The sequence below is a fragment of the Saxophila tyrrhenica genome, assembly GCF_035928015.1.
Source record: "Saxophila tyrrhenica strain CCFEE 5935 chromosome Unknown scaffold_16, whole genome shotgun sequence".
NCBI classification, from domain to species: Eukaryota; Fungi; Ascomycota; class Dothideomycetes; order Mycosphaerellales; family Extremaceae; genus Saxophila; species Saxophila tyrrhenica.
The window spans coordinates 57978-73925 of NW_027041748.1; the positions used below are offsets into that span (position 1 = coordinate 57978).

Sequence of the window (15948 nt, forward strand, 5' to 3'; positions counted from 1 at the left end):
GCGCTGTTGTACAATAATGCATCAAATGGGCACGGCGAAAGGCCGCGAAAGGAAATGTCATCAGGTCTCTCCCTGAGCCATATCATGGAAGTATCTTATATCTAAAGAACACTATCGCGGATCCTTCACTACGAGATACCTCTCTCCAGTCTCGCAATATTGCCAATCGTCTCTTCCTAATCCAATAATACCGCCTGGAATACCTGCGCAATACACCCATGCCACTATTTGTCGTATCGCTCATGATAGAGCGCCATCTCATATTAAGTTACGTCTCTTCTCAACCCACCTTGTCACTATCTAGCGGAACTCAGATTGCACCACAGACATATGATGGGAGCGGGCCTTTGCATGTCAGCAACGTGGATCAAATGACAAAGTTACTCAAACCAAGGGGTATACAACATCTACATGGCGCAGCGCTCCTCACTCCCATGCGCAGACATGCTCCACTGAACGACCCATGCCACTCCGCCCAAGAACAAATGATCGCCAATCCAAACGACAGCATTATCAATTACCTTCGCACCCCGCACTCCCTCTCCAACACGGTGTTGACACAGGAGTGCACACTCCCTCCCTTACCAAGGATCGCAAGCTCCAGCACAGCTCACGTCTGCACCTCAGCACCCGCACCCGCATTCGCGCCCCCATTCCCATTCTCATTCGCAGCAGCAGGTTTCGGCGTAGTAGGAATACTGCTCTGCGGCGGCTGCGGCGGGGGGGCATGTCGAATCTCCTTCCGCCCGTTCGCTTTATAGTACAGCACGACGTCGCCGCCGCCGCGCCAGATGTGGGAGCGGATGGTTGCGAGGGTCATTATTGGTTGGATCATCTATCACAAAACATCATCAGTAAAGCGATTCGGTGGTTTAGGAGTGAGGTAAGGGGGGAGGGCTGGTAGCGTACTTGACCCTGACACCACAGCTCCAAGTACTCTTCCGGCTTCAACTTCTCTTCCACCGGGGCCTCTTCACCCTCCTTCGGCGGTGCGGGCGCGGGTTCGATGCGCTCAGCTACGTATCCAAGAATCTTCTTCGCGCGCAGCATCCTGTTCGCGTTGAGGCGGTTATTCCCATCGCTCGCGATACCCGGTAATCCACTACCCTGCTGCGGCTCAAGAATGAAAGAGATCTTCACGACGTCCTTCTGCGGGACCTGGTTGCGCAACAGCACGTCGCCGAGCCACATGGGCGCCGTCTTCTCGATCGTGTCGGTCTGGCTGGCGAGTGTGCCGACGGTGCCTTCGAAGAGGTCGGCGACGCCGCCGGCTTCGGGGCGGTCTTCTTGGATGAGGATGACGGTGTTGAGGGGAGGTTGCAGGACAGGCGTTTCGGAGGCCAGAGAAGGCGTGATGGCTGATGGAATGTCGAGGTTGGCGATCTTTGGTACAGGCAGTCCGTTTTCGTGTGCGACCATGCTCTGTAATTGCTGCTGAATGCTGTCTTCGTAGGCGAAGCGCACCTTCTGGATTGTGCCGAGGAAGTTGTCGTCGACGACGCGGGAGTTGCTCGTCTTGCTGCTATGCGCATCGGACTCGGAGACTTCTTCCTTCTCCTCTGGCACGACGGGCTTGGCCTCCTTGTCAATCGTTTGCGTGCGACCGATTTTCTTCATGCCGGAGAAGCTCATTCCTCTCATCGAGAACTTCTTACCAAATAGGCCCGCCTCCTTTCCTGGCGTCTCCTTAGGCGCAGGTGAGTCGGCTGAAGGCGTGGTCACGGTATGGTCATCGGCGATGGCGGACTCGCCAGGGGTGACGGGAGCTTTGCTCACACCACCGGGAGTCGCAAGCCCAGAAGTCTGCACTGCAGGCGCTGAGAAGTAGTCGCTCGTTGGCCGCTCATCTGACGGTCGAGGCTGGGTAGTGCCAGATGGCGCGCCTTCTTCGGCAGTCGAGACCAACGTGTTGGCTGCTGCACCTGATCGCGCAGGAGAGTTGTAGGGATTTGGTGGAGCTAGCCCAATTCCGAGACCAGGTGTAGTAGGCTTCGTGTTCCCGTTGGATGCGCGCGGAGTAATGTCACTTCCATTGGTTGCAGCAGACTCGCCATGGTGGAAGCCGTTCGTCTCGCCGTTCGTAGGAAGTTGTATGCTGCTGGGAGCATTCTCCCGCTGCAGCCTCTTCTCCTCTGAAGCGCTGAGCAGCCGTTTGCGGAACGCCTGATCTCGCCTGATCTCTTCCGTGATGACGCCTGAAAACAGATATCGCAGCACCCATTTCCCGAGGTTGATACGCTGGTCCTCCTTGTACTCGACATCTTCATCCAGTTCGAGCTCATCGGCATACATCTCGGCATCGAAGCATGTATTCTCTTCCAAGATCACGGCCACACTGCCTGTTCTGGTATCGACTTGGCACCAGTTAGCTACCGTCGCAGAAGTCGTGACTTCGTCCTTTACGTCGTCTAGATGTCGCTTTCCGAACGACTTGATCGGTACACACTTGAGCAGATCCCACATGACCACCTCTCCAGCGGTGTCCGTGGTCAGCACCCTCTTCCGGTCGTTGAGCATGACATGCTTGATAAGCCCATTCTGCCCTTCAATGGAGAAGTCCGGTTGGCTTCGTACAGGCTGCATGGTGATAGCCTCAGGATTCTCCTGCCTACTCGGTTGCCTTTCCATCACCGACGCCCGCTTGTCCGTCTCTGGTTGGACCGAGGTAGGAAAGTCGGCCGTGTTGCTCAACCTAAGCATGTGTTTCAACGGGATCTTCTTCTTCGTAGAGCCTCCACTCCTTGTTTGTTGCAAAGACAGCCCGTCGATTTGGCTAGTCGTACGAGGTCGCGCAGCAGAGATGCTAGCTCGCTGCATACTGTAGCCTTCCGGCACTTCGATATCCGTGTTATTCGTGCTGACGTCGCGCCATCTGTTGATGCTTGGTCGACCAGTGGCCGTCCAGATGCTGTCACCCGCTGCTACCACGCTGTGCACAGCTTCGTGTTCTTGTGCCACAGCCACTGAGAGACCTTCGTCGAGCTCGATCGTGTTTCGGGTGTCAGTCTTCGCTACTAGCCCGTTCTTGTCGCTGGAATAGAAGATGGACAGATCCGGATGAGACGAGAACAACGACCATACGCTCGCGTCGTGCATAGTCAGTGTATACATGCATCGGCCCGCAAGAGTACTCCAAACCTTGACGGTCCGGTCACTGCTGGCCGTCATGATGGTCGTTTCGTCCTGACTTATAAGCACACTCCGCACGTTGTCCGTATGCCCAACCAACTTCGTCACTCTCTTCCCACTCCTAGAGTCCCATACCCGTACGGTGCTTTCCGGCCCACCACTCGCAAGCATGTTGTTCGTCGCCGCCAACGAGTATATACTCCCCTTCTCCCTCGACGACAATGCTCCCGCCTCATCCTCGCCAACATTTATGCTCAACTTCTGCCCTGCACCATTCAGGTCCCATACACTGATCTTACGATCCAACCCTCCACTAGCAACCCAGTCGCTCGTGTTCGACGGCACAGCAAGCACCTTGACATAATCGCTGTGCAGTCCTATCGGCTGCGGAGGCGCCGCTGCATGCGCCGTCGGTCTCCACACTTTGACCGTAATATCAGACGAGGCGGACACGAGCGCCTGGTTGTTCTGCGCGAGCTTGATATCATTGATCCAATGCGTATGCGCCTGCACCTGCTGTTTAAAGGCGGTCGGGGTCGGGGCGGGGAGCTTCGCATCGTAGTCGGGTAGACCGACGTTCTTGAGGTCGAGGTTGAGGTCCCAGGCGCAGATCATGCCATCGCGGCCGCCGGAGTAGAGGATGGAGCTGTCGCTGTCGACCGCGAGGCCGCCGACGCCGAGACGGTGGCCGTCGATCTGGTTCGCGAGGGGGAGGACTACGACATCTCATGTTAGCTGGACTGGAATGTAAGCTCTCGGGCACAGCTTGGCGCATTGCGCTCACCATAGCTTATCCTCTGCCTCGCCTTACGAGCCATCGAGGCTGCCTGCTATCGTTGTCCTGCTCGCATGTGGTTGTCGCGTTAATGAGCTGTTGCTGCTGGTGGTGCTGCGATGTGATAGGTGTAATTGTGTACAAGTGTATAAGTGTGTTAGGCAGCTAAGTCATTGGTGCGACAGGCGACATGTCGTCCAGCATCGGGCCAGGAAGATCGGAAGAGAGGTTGTGCCGTTGGTGGAAGCGAAGTGGACGAAGTAGGCTAAATCGCACGTGGCGCCCACTAAGGATGGACCTTGCAGAAAGTGACGGCATGAGGAGGGGTCTCCGAACTAGTCGAAAAGGGGAAGTTGTGGAGAGACGAAGCATAAATCTTGACTACATATCTCCATCACGAGGCCGAAGAACAGTCTCCCTCAACGCTGTCAACACTGACAGTCTGCATGACCTTGCCATCCGCTCCGAACCTCAGCATCTGTCCGCTTGTATACGGAGGCCACCCCTGCTTCTGCGGTCCTTGCTCCGGATCAAGCATAAAAGCGTATACCAGATCCTCCATCCGTTCACTAACCGCGTACTCGAAAGACGTAGACTGGCCCTCACCGTTCGTATAGTCCTGATGCGTCGCGAACATCATCGGCAGGTCGGAAGCATGGTAAGGACCCATCCAAGGCAGCGGCGCGGTGTTGTCGAAGACGCCGGAGTACTCGTACCGGTAGGTCGTCAAGCCAGCTTGAGTGCGCAACTTCGCCGTCTGAGCGGCCGGGCAGATGAAGGCGGAGAGCGTCACTTCTCGAGCGGCCGTTTCGTTGATGCCAGAGCGCTTGAACGGAACAAGTGAGTTCCCTTCCTCTTCAGTATTCGAGAAGATGGCTGGACGCTGCGAGACCTTGTTTTCCCTGTAACGCTGTGGATAGTCCGAGAACACAATCTTCTCATCAGGCACAGGGTTGAAGTTCAGCGCAGGCTCGGTTCCGTTGTCCGCATACCCACCGACAAAGGCTTCAATGTCTTCCCACGGGACCTTGCGCATGCAGCTGAGTTCCTTTGCGGCATCGTTGGGATAGTGGCAGCCAACATGACTGGCCACGAACGTGAAGTTCGAGTTCATCTCGTCGTCGGAACTGAGCAGGAACGCGGTGCCAGATTGTGGGAAGAAGCCAGTTACGATGGGGTCGTCGTAGAAGGCGAAGTTGTTGATGTCTACGCTTGCAGCTCCGGCGGATTGACCCCAAAGAGTAATGCGAGAGGCTGCGATGGTTAGTAATGGCTCTCACGTATGTTGTGGGATACCTACGGTCGCCACCGAATGCCTCAATGTTGTCTCGTACCCACTCCAACGCCATCCGCTGGTCCAGTATACCAAGGTTCTGGTCGTCCAGGCCAGCAGCATTAGGGAAGCCGAAGATGTTTAGACGGTAGCTGCAAGTTGTCAGTCGTCTTCCGCGGTTTGGGTACGATAGTCCTACTTAATCGTGACAACAATATGTGCCTGCGTCCGCTGCACCCAATTGTATGGTAATTGATAATTGATCTCAACGCCTCCGGTCTGAAATCCTCCTCCCGTGATGAACATAATCACGGGTAACTTCTCCGCATGCATAGGAGTCCAGACGCTCAAGGCCAGACAGTCCTCGGATATCGGTCCAGCAATACTATACTCGGGAGTGACAGTATTGAAGACAGTGGGAACTTGTGAAATGTACTGCGCACAGGATGGCGGGTACTGCGTAGCATCGTAGACATGGCTGGCGTTACTGTGGAGCTTCTGTGGTGGTAGCCAGCGGAGGTCGTCTTTGGGTGGTTGGGCAAAGGGGATGCCAACGAACTCCCGGACGAGAGGTGCACTGCCGTTGATGAGGCCACGATAGGTGCCGCTGTCCGTTTCCACGATGAGAGGGTTCGAGTTGCCATGAGACCATGGACCTTTCGACCAGGGACCGTGGTGCTGTGCATTAGCAGAGGCAAGTAGAGTAAGGAAAGTTGTTGTCTTCATCTTGACGGTATGGAGACCTTGGAAAGAAAAGAGAGAAGAGAATCAAGCAAAGGCGCTTCTTCCCACATGTACACAGTAAAGCTTGTCATGCATGCCCATCGTAGTCGACGATGATGATGATGCATCAACATCGTTCTCCGCTTCGACTCCTCACCTTCGGCATCAGTGATCCGGCGTGAGTACATGGGCCTTCTGCCATCTCGGCCATTCGCCAAAGGTCTCATGGTTTCCTCTCTGTCATCGAACAAGAGCATGTCCAAGTTTCACGGAACAAATTGGCGTAATGAGAATGTCGTCTAAGGTAGCTGCGAGGCGACATGACTCGATTTCTTACAGTGTCTTTGGTACCTGCAACACGAGTATCCTTTGCTCTCCTGGAACTAGTCCGTCACCACCGCTCCAAACTGTACAAGTATTGGATAAAGAACGCCTACGCAGTTGTCCACCACCATCGGTTCTGTCGTTCCTGCTCCGCTACAGTACTGCTCAGCCCTTTGTGTTGCTGATTGACTGCGCTCCCTAACCAAGAAGACGGGACAATGCTCCTGGTGTGCCTTTGTCGGGGTCGGAGCAATAATGGCTTTGTTGGCATGCTTCGATAAATGTACAGACCAACCTGAATAGTACTGGCCGCAGAATCGAAGCCTTGCAGAACACGAACAGCTATCCTACTGCACCGACATATCCACCACGATGCCCGTCCGTCCACAGTATGCGGCGCAATCCCGCGCCCACTTCCGCGAAACGCATGAGGAGGTCTCCTTCCTCAGCGAAGGCTCAAACGGCGAGTGTTTCCTCGCGATCAAGGCTTCCGACGTGGACGAAATCCTCGAGGACTACGCCGTCGACGAATCGATGGACGTCCTAATCAAGAGGCTGCGGGACAGCCTCGTGGTCGCCAAGTTCTACAAACCCCGCCGGGACAACCTTGACAAGCAGGACGTGCAAGATGAGATCAACTTCCTCCGGTCTTTGCCAGCCAATAGGCCCGAGGTGACGAGTCTGGTCGACTACAGCTTGGGGGAAGAGGCTCAGTGGTTCACTATGAAGTACGTCCCGGGCTCGACACTTTGCAACTTGGTCCGGGATTGTCACAAAGACCTCTCGACCGGCTTGCAGTGGCACCTCGCGCTCGGCATCTGTCAGTCGCTCTTGTTGGTTCACTGGCACGTAACTGACACCGCGAACTTCTTGCCAGGTACACGGACGTTGAAAAGGTATGGCGATCTTCATTCCGCGAACCTGCTCATCCGGCCCGCGAGCTCTCTCTGGGGTCTGGAAATCGTTCTTGCTGACTTCGGCCGAGCAGAGACACAACCCGACACGAGAATACGCGAGGACGACTTTCGAACTCTGCGGAATGACGACTACCAATGGCTAGGCGTCTTGATGGAATCCATCCTGATTGCCAACAAGGTCGGGAAAGGCTACCGCTATTGTTGGCACGAAGGCGTCAATCCAGACTGCGAGATCTGCCTCGACAAAGCTCGTCTCCCGACACTCTCCACCTCGGAGAAACTGCTGGTGAAGTGGGCGAAGAAGTTCCGGACGCTCGAGGTGAGCAATGATGACGATCTGCTCGAGCTCTTGAAGGAGTTTGCCGAAGTGGCGAAGACGCAGGAGGCGCTCCATGGGACTAGATTGAACCCGCGTGTGGAGGAGTATCTCGAGGGTCAGGGCCTCAGCGAAAACGAGATTTTGGAGATTGTTGGCATGTAAGTGTACAGGAGGTGAGGATGTAACACGAAAGGTAAGCGCAGTACAACAAGGTAAAGTATCATTTCATCGTCAGTATATCTTTTCTCAGATGTTACTACAGCTTCCAGAATCGGACCTTGTTCTCACTCTCGAAAGCAGCCAGCTCGCCTCCTTTCTGTGTACGTACAGCACATCTGTGCCATTGCCATCCTCGACCGCTCGGCCATTCGGACGTTGGACACTCCACTTGAGCTTCGTCGCAGGCTCCCAAACAAAGATCCTCCCCTAGCGCAACGAGCTTCCTACCTCTGCCGACCCACTTCAGATTCTGCAGTCCACTGTAACTGTTCACAACTGGGTCTTCCGCTGGGTGCAAAGACAGGTGGACTTGCACCGCAGACTGTCCCGCGGACGACGTGCAGCTTCTAAGCAACGACCGCCGGCAACAGTCGCTCTTGCTGGTAGGCCTTGAACCACTTCCGAATCATCTCATCTGTGTAAACAGTGCCCATAAACCCATCCCGTCGAATTTTCACGCAACTCATCGTCGTTGGGGCACGACTCGCCCTTGCAAGCACGAAGTTCGAAAACTGCCCGCTCTGTCCGAGGAAAGCATCAATATCTGGACTCCTTAGGTCATGTTTCCGACGAATCGTCTCCCAAGCCTCTCCAAAGCCGGACAGACCTTGGACAAAATCGAACGGCTTCTCTTCACCCGTCTCCATGTCGAGTGCCTTTGCGAAGACATCCCAATGCTCTTTGAGGCTTGCGAGCTCCCCATTGTCGAAATTATAGCACTGGTTCTTGGCTTTGGGCTCGATCAAGACCCATTCGCAAGCTTGTGCGATCAAGTCGGCATCTGTGGATTGTGCAATGGCCAATCCCTCTCCTGGGTAATATAGTGGCTCACCCCGTTCTTTCAGAACAGCAGCATACACCCCGATTGCACCGTACAGGTTCATGGCTCCACCAACACTCATCCCAATCACCAGTCCAGGTCTCAGAACGTTCCAACTCCAGTCTTGACCCTGTTGACGTGCTTTTAGGTAGTCCTCCTGCGTCCAGTAGAAGTTGGCGATGCTACGATCTTCATCACGATCCTCTCGCGATCCATGTCGGATGGGGTGGACATGCACGCCGTAGGCTTTCGGTCCTTGAAGAATCGTCACGTTTCGAAGGGTTTTCGCGTGTGGCGCAACGGCCTCTATGGTGTTGTACAACATGATCTGGTTCCGGTCAATCTGCTTCTTGTCTTGCCAGCCTTTCTGGAGATCGGCCTCCTCGTGGAGCGCGGCAAAGACTATCTGGACAATGTCAGTGAGAGGTGAAAGAAGCTTGTTGCATGCTTCGGCGTCCGAAAGGTCGAGTGAGTGCCACGAAGTTCCATATGTGTTGAACGGCTGGCGACGAGATACAGCTGTGACTCTGTAACCTTTCTCGGAGTAGTATTGCATAGCAGAGCGGCCGACCACGCCTGTTGCGCCGGTAACAAGGACGTGCTCGCGAGACATCGTGCAGGCTGCTACGATGTCAATGGTGAAGAGTGTTCAGTGGTCGTAAGGGATATCTATCCCAAGTGATTGTCTCAAGAATCGGAATGCAAGAGTGCCCCTCTCGATGTTGACCTAGGTTGTACAGATTTCTAGACGGTCGAGGGCCACCTAAAGACATCACGACTTGCTGTCATTTGTAGCGTGGAGCGGCAACATCTACTCACTACCTCGGTTCGTTCATGAGCTCAACTTAGTTTGCTTCAACGGCGCAATGCTGCGTCTTGTGGAATGGGTGATGTTGGCTGATTTCGCCGTCAAGATGGAATCGCCTACGACTTCTTGTACTGAACTGTGGCTACGGGAGCACAAGGGTGTTAGGTTTCAAGCTCCTGAGGAACGTAAGTGGAAGTGTATAATCAACTTCGGTCAGCATTTCTCGTTCTCGAGGAACTGTAGTTATCTGCAGCTCATTGTCACCCCGAGATGTGACAGTGTAACAATGTAACACCGACCCCAACCCTACGCTTCGGGATGAAAAGGTCGAATATAGGTAGGATGCAGACATGGAACCATCACATGACGCTTGCAGCCCAGGAAAGTACGTCCATACCTACCCTCTGAAGACATGAGGAGCTTCGCCCGTGTCCCAACCCTAGTGTTTCGCCTTGTAGAGTCGGAGCGGTTCGAACACATACATGTACACCTTGCTATACAGCCGTGAGATGAGACCTTCTAACTGACCGGCACTTCGACTCGCTCAGACTCCCGCAAATGCACGTCTTCCAGCTGGGTGCTCAAATGATCACGGACAGCCAACCCTATTAACGACACGCTCTTGAACTCTCGCTCTCTTCCATCGTACATTTGCATGCCCACTTTCTGCCGGGCGCTCGCGCGTGTCTTACTCGACCTTGTCAGATCCTGCGTCCGAGCCAGCGCGAGATCCAGTAACAGATATGCTCGGGTCGACCGCGATCATCTCCGCGAGAATGTCCAAGATAGGCTGTACAACACATTAGCATTCAGACCTTCATCCACCCCCGTAAAACACCACTCACCTTCGGCACCGTCTTATCGTAAATCCCAATCAACTCCCTCGGCTGCGGGTACACCTTCAGCGCCCTGTAGAAGCACAACGCCGCCTCCACCGGATCACTGCCATCGCTGCACATGCCCTCCCCTCTCGCGACCTCCTGCATGAAATACGACTCGGTCTCCTCCGGGTCCTTCGGAAAGCCCTCCTCGTTGGCCTCGTCGACGCTCTTCCTGATCCGGTCCTTCTGCGAGCGCTCGGCGGCCTTGCTGGCTTCTTGGTCCTGGCGCGAGATCTTCTTGTGTTGCTTTTTGAGGTTCTTGCGGAACTCAGGGTCGGAGCGTCGCTTTTGGTCGAAGTAGAAGGCGTAGGCGAGAGAGGCGGTGAGGATGACACCTGTTGAGGCGAGGGCGATGGTTGTGAAGGAGGTGGCCTGGGAGGGGGTGGTTGAGGCCATCGCGGCGGGTGGTGGGTGTGACTTTAAAGATCCGGGTATCTCTTAATGCGTTCTTGGAGCTTTCTCACGGTCTGAGTGAAGAGGTCGAGTGTGTAGATGGTGGTTTGATGTCGAGCGACAATGGGAAGAATTCCTGGGAGTCTTGAAGCTGGATGATGTGAGGTCCAAGCTCGGCGAGATACTGCGGCTTCAAGGACGACACCTCCGCTTCCCATACCAGCACATGTTCTTTAGCATTGGTACATGTAATCAACATGTCGGAGGACAAGGGCAAGGGTATCTCGCTGCGGCGGAAGAAAACGACACGACCGACCATCTCCGCACCCCGACAGCTCAGCCAACCTCGAGACCAGAGCGCGGACAGCCGACAGCAGTCGTTATGGGAGACGCAAACCAATGCCTCCGAGGACTCGAAGCTCACCGTGCCGAACTCGACATCAAGGGAACGGGGCAGGCTGAATCGAGAGAATACCAGCGACCTGGTCAAACGACGCTACAGCACGCGCTTCACCGGCGGACAGGCGCTGCAGTTTCAAGATGGAGGAGCAGCTCCCCCCATGCCGACTATGCCGGCGCAGTATGCCGCGTCAAGCAGAGAGGAAGGCAGGAGTCCCTCACGCGATGGCCGAAGTCCTGAGCCAGGTGTTGGCAGGCTGAAGGTGGACACACGCGCTCTCAAGGACCCCAATCTACAGGCGGAGAAGTATGTCCAGAGCGTCCTTGCCGATGCTACCGAGAGCGATGTATACGCCTACCAGAACGATCTGCAGAACCTCAAGCAGCATGCCAGTACCGATCTACAGCATAATGTCTACCAGAACCGGACACAGTTCATCAAGATCTCGAAGGAGGCGGACAAGCTCAAGTCTGAGATGCGGACGCTGCGGACACTGATGGGCGAGCTGACGGGCGCACTTGGTCAGGCTACGAGTGCTGGTGGTGCTGAGCTTCAAAATGGCAGTTCACTCAGTCTCGCTGAGAGGAAGCGCGCCAATAGGAGCAGCGTTGCTAACCTCGAGGCAATGTGGAGCACGCATTTGCAGGTGCTCTGGAAAAGGGTGGAAGGCTCGCAGAAGTATTTACCGGCGTTACCAGGCAGGCACATCATCGTGGAGAGCCAGCGGTGGGTGGAGCTGAATGCAGCAACGTGGAAGCCGAGGAGACGGGTGGCGCTTGTGTTGCTCAATGACCACCTTCTGATTGCAAGCGAGAAGAAGCGCACGGATCTTATGAACGGCACACAGAGCGACAGTAAGAGCAAGCGACAGAGCATGCAGCAGCCGCAATCGCAGACCACACTGGTAGCTGAGAGATGCTGGGCACTCCAGGATGTAAGCCTCGCAGACATCAGCTCGTCTGCCTCCGCTATGCCCGCCGGCACAAAGGAGCACAAGAACATGGCCAACGCGATCAACATCCGCGTTGGCAACGAAAGCTTCACCTACGCCACCTCCGACTCGGGAGAAAAAGCCGGCCTCCTTGTCGCCTTCCGAAAAGCACAAGAAGATCTGCGGAAACAGATCGCTGCCGAGCATGGAGAGCGGGAACGCCAACTTGACGATGTCGCCCTCCATACTGGCCGCGATGCGCGCTCGCTGAAGAAAGCTGCCGCCGAGGCCGCTGCAAACGACATGCTAGGCGGCGGCCTTTCACGAAGCAACAGTGTCCTGGTCGATGCCGAAGGTCGTCAGCAAAGCGTACGGCATGTGGAAGGCCAGATCGACACCCTTGACATCGACATCGCGCTCCAGCGCTTCGAAGACGCCGTAGCTCGCATTGAGAAACTACGAAAACTTGCGCGCAGCATCCGATCAAACGTCACAGCATCCGACATCATCCTCGCCAAAGTCAACACGCGCGCCTCTCGCCTCTCAGCCTCCATATCTCGCCAACTCGCTCTCACCTCCGCCGGCACGGAGAGGACGAAACAGAACGTCTCTTGGCTGCTGCGGCTAGGCTTCGAAGAACTCGCACGCTCCACCTATCTCACCTCTCGAACCGAAACCCTCCGCGCTCGTACCCGACAGCTACCTTTCACCGGGCCCTTACCTCCCTACCTCCACGCGCTAGCGTACACGACCTTCACCCTCCTCCTCCACACCTTCCGCACCTCCGCCACCGCCTTCCCGCCAGCTAGCGGCTCCGCGGTAGTGAAGTGGGCGAAGGAGCAGGTGGACGAGTTCAACATGATGCTGGAGCGACAGCTGAGCAGTGTGGAGCAGGGGAGTGTGCTGTGGCAGGAGTGTATTGAGGTGGTGAAGGGGCAGGCGGGAGTGTTGTCGGAGGTCGGGGTGGATTTTAGGGGCGTGGTGGCGAGGAATGTTGCGGGGGATTTGGCGGTGAAGGATGGGGCTAGTTGGGGGGAGTGAGGAGGTAGTGGGAGGAGAGTAATGGAGGTGAGCTCAGGTTTAGAGGGATGGTGGAGGTGAAGGTCGACGAATCGTGGTCGGCACTTAGTTCAGACTTTAATCTATCAAAGAGCTTTCGAGCTCCAGCCTTTGTGTCTCACCCCTTCCACCCTCCTACTTCCCCCGTACATAATCCCATCGCACGCTCTATGCCCTCCCTACCCGACCAAATCCACAACCGCCTCCGGCCACCCACCCCACACCATCGCCCTATCCCCCCAACGCTGCGGATGCGGACTCAAAAACCGCACCCTCTTCTTCCCCTCATCCACCTCACTCACATACGCAAACCCCATGACCGCACTGTCCCGGATCGCGACCTCGTCCGTCTCGCTCCCCGCACAGAACTTGATCGCCACCAATCGTCCCAACATCTCCTGCGAAGGCGTCACGCGCTCGAAGTCCTGCGATGAACCCATCGAGGAGGTAGGGGCGTAGTCGTCGTCGCTATCGTCCATTGTGGCACTGCTGTTCATCGCTTGCGTGAGGGAACGCGAGTTAGCACGCCAGATGTTCAGGTCCGCGAACGCAATGGTGTGGCTATGCGGATTCAGCGGATCCTTCGACGAGCCGAAGAAGTACTGCCGGATCTGCTGGTTCTGCAGCTGTTTCATGAACTGCGCGTCCTTCTCCGCGGCGCCGGCGGGTTTGGTGATGCGGAGGACGGGGATAGCGTCCGCGCCTGCTGTTGTGCCGGAGAAGCGGCGGATGAGGTCGTTGGATAGGCGTTCGGAGCCGAGGGTGAGGATGAGGGAGATGCTGAATTCGGAGACGATGTGGGCGACGGTGGCGTAGTTGGAGCGGGGGTCGTTGAGGGCGCCGGGGGTGTCGATGATGAGGCCGGAGTGTTTTGCAAGGGCGTTTTCTTCCAGCTTGTTGGTTACGGAGAGGGCGGTGCGGGTGAGGAGGGATTTGTAGATTTCCGGCTTCTCTGTGGGTGAAGTGTAGGGACAGTGGTAGACTAGCGGTGCTTTGACGGGCGAGACTGTTGGGCCGGAGATGGGGCTGATGCCGTAGCCGTCTTCGACTGAGAGCCAGCTGCCTACTGTGACCGCGCTCATGCTGCCAGGTGGCGCGAGCAGGCCTTCTCGAGGGTCGCCGTTGACGATGGTAGGAGTCCAGCCGGATTGCACCGCCCACGCTGTCAAGCTGCGGATGAGGCTGCTTTTGCCCACGTAGTCCGGGCCCACGACCAGCACTCTGGGACCGCCATCACCATTTGGCGTGCTCTGCGCATCGTCACGCGCCGTCTCCAGCATGCCGTGCACGTTCAGCCATTCCACCGCATAGTCCGTTTCCTGCCCGAGATACTCGCTTTCCGCCTCGCCAGAGATTTCAAGCCGACATCCTTGCCACGTGAAGATTGCGCCTTTGATTCCGGAGAAGTTGTACGGCTGATTTGATGCGAGCTCGACACCGAACAGCTCAGCATTGCCGCTCAGGATGCGGATGGTGTATTGTTGTTGGAAGTTCACTTCGAAGCGCCATTCTGTGCGCGGCGCAAGGTCCTCTTGCCGTGCGGTTTGTTGAGCGGCGGCATTTGGCACATTCGACCCAGACGCAATGTGACTTGATTGTAGTCCCAGGCCTGGCAAGGACAGTCCCGGAAGCGCCATGTTATGGAAGGTGTCAAGGTTTGAGGAATAGGTGAGGAAGCGTCGGTTTCGCGTTCGGAATCGCCTCACAATGGAAATGGAGATGCACAGCTTGGAGATAGAGGCAACACGAGACTTTTAACGAGCGCAATGGGTATCTCAGGGAATGCAGTCAGCTCTAGCGCACAGTTTCCTGCACGATTGTTGTAGCGTTGAAGTTATATAAGGCATTCCTGAGTTGCATTGATGTATGTACCCCCGACTCGCCACTGCCACATCCGAACGGTCACGCTGCTCAGAGTTGACATCTCTCGTCACAATCCTGATCATCCTCGACAAACCCCTCCGACAAACCTTCTCAAAGCTGCCTAACAGCAGCTGGTGGGCACGATGAAGCTAGCCGTCCGTGACTGGATCCAGCACGAGTCCCCTCTCCAGTCCTCCGCGGTCTGGAGACTCTTGTCTGGCAGGAGGCTATTCTGTAGACAAGAAGACTGCAGTATGAGAGCCTCTGTGGAGCAAACCTTGCCCGTCGGGTGCGGTCGAGCTCCGCACAATACTGATTTGTACGGTCCGGACTGCCTGGACGGTGCTAAAAGCTGGGAAGAAGGTCCGTCCGTTGAACCTTGACCAGGTATGGCTCGGTCTGTTGGAGGCTCCATGTAAGGCGGTCGCCGTCTTCAAGTCTTCATGAAATCTTGCAGGTCCAAGCCAAATCCTGCTCTCTTGGTAGGTTCTGTCGATTTTTGACTTGCGATCAAGGACTGCAGGCTAGATTTCTTGCCTCTCGCCCGTCGCTTGGATGGCTTGTTCTCTTCAACAAGTGTTGGCGGTGTGCTAGGTTCTCCAATGGAAGCAGGGGCAGGCTCTGGTCGTCTGACTCCGGTGTTGATGGATGCTTTGATCTGAGACTTCTTGGGAGGTTTACTAGATTCCAGGACCGTCAAGCCGCCACATGTTGTGCACTTTAATTTGATGGTCTTCGTCCCTGTTGTGCTTTGTGCCAGGCGGTCCTTTCTGCTTCGTGGGCGCCTTCGATCGTACGAAGCTGCACAAGACCACCCCATGACCATGACACTGCCGCAAGATGCGCAGGTGGAAGTGTTGCTCGACTCGCCATCTCTTCTCTCCGACAGTGCATTCTGCTCGGCGCCCAAGTGCATGGAAGCAGCAGGGGAGCTTGTCAACAGCATTTGCGAAGCATCTTGTAGGTACCTCGCCCGCGCATCTGTACTCCTGCGAGTTGAAGCCATGCCTTCGGGGAGGATGACAAGATGAAGGAGAGAGGGAAGATGTGGGAGAAGTCAGCTTCAAAAGCTGCTATTTCTTGATTGGCCGACTCCGGCGGGTAGCTGCCGCTG

The 15948-nt window shown here is 55.9% G+C and overlaps 7 protein-coding genes across 7 annotated transcripts; 2 read left to right on the forward strand and 5 right to left on the reverse strand.

Moving 5' to 3' along the window:
* Positions 1-610: 610 nt before the first annotated feature.
* LTR77_008916 (uncharacterized protein) lies at positions 611-3947 on the reverse strand (the record flags this gene model as incomplete). The annotated part of the gene is made up of 3 exons (XM_064806145.1): positions 611-835; positions 910-3845; positions 3914-3947. 3 exons carry the CDS (start codon positions 3945-3947, stop codon positions 611-613), a joined length of 3195 nt encoding a protein of 1064 aa, XP_064655471.1.
* A 351-nt stretch (positions 3948-4298) lies between these two features.
* Positions 4299-5903, reverse strand: LTR77_008917 (uncharacterized protein; the record flags this gene model as incomplete). The annotated part of the gene is made up of 3 exons (XM_064806146.1): positions 4299-5158; positions 5205-5329; positions 5377-5903. The coding sequence occupies 3 exons, from the start codon at positions 5901-5903 to the stop codon at positions 4299-4301; spliced, it is 1512 nt and encodes a 503-aa protein (XP_064655472.1).
* Positions 5904-6596: 693 nt separating this feature from the next.
* Positions 6597-7622, forward strand: LTR77_008918 (uncharacterized protein; the record flags this gene model as incomplete). Its single annotated transcript, XM_064806147.1, has 2 exons — positions 6597-7044; positions 7102-7622. The coding sequence occupies 2 exons, from the start codon at positions 6597-6599 to the stop codon at positions 7620-7622; spliced, it is 969 nt and encodes a 322-aa protein (XP_064655473.1).
* Positions 7623-8026: 404 nt separating this feature from the next.
* Positions 8027-9112, reverse strand: LTR77_008919 (uncharacterized protein; the record flags this gene model as incomplete). Its single annotated transcript, XM_064806148.1, has 1 exon — positions 8027-9112. One exon carries the CDS (start codon positions 9110-9112, stop codon positions 8027-8029), a length of 1086 nt encoding a protein of 361 aa, XP_064655474.1.
* Positions 9113-9995: 883 nt separating this feature from the next.
* TOM20 (mitochondrial import receptor subunit tom20) lies at positions 9996-10584 on the reverse strand (the record flags this gene model as incomplete). The annotated part of the gene is made up of 2 exons (XM_064806149.1): positions 9996-10097; positions 10153-10584. The coding sequence occupies 2 exons, from the start codon at positions 10582-10584 to the stop codon at positions 9996-9998; spliced, it is 534 nt and encodes a 177-aa protein (XP_064655475.1).
* Positions 10585-10838: 254 nt separating this feature from the next.
* On the forward strand, positions 10839-12953 carry EXO84 (exocyst complex component exo84; the record flags this gene model as incomplete). Its single annotated transcript, XM_064806150.1, has 1 exon — positions 10839-12953. The coding sequence occupies one exon, from the start codon at positions 10839-10841 to the stop codon at positions 12951-12953; it is 2115 nt and encodes a 704-aa protein (XP_064655476.1).
* Positions 12954-13150: 197 nt separating this feature from the next.
* Positions 13151-14608, reverse strand: CLP1 (Cleavage polyadenylation factor subunit clp1; the record flags this gene model as incomplete). The annotated part of the gene is made up of 1 exon (XM_064806151.1): positions 13151-14608. One exon carries the CDS (start codon positions 14606-14608, stop codon positions 13151-13153), a length of 1458 nt encoding a protein of 485 aa, XP_064655477.1.
* Positions 14609-15948: the final 1340 nt, after the last annotated feature.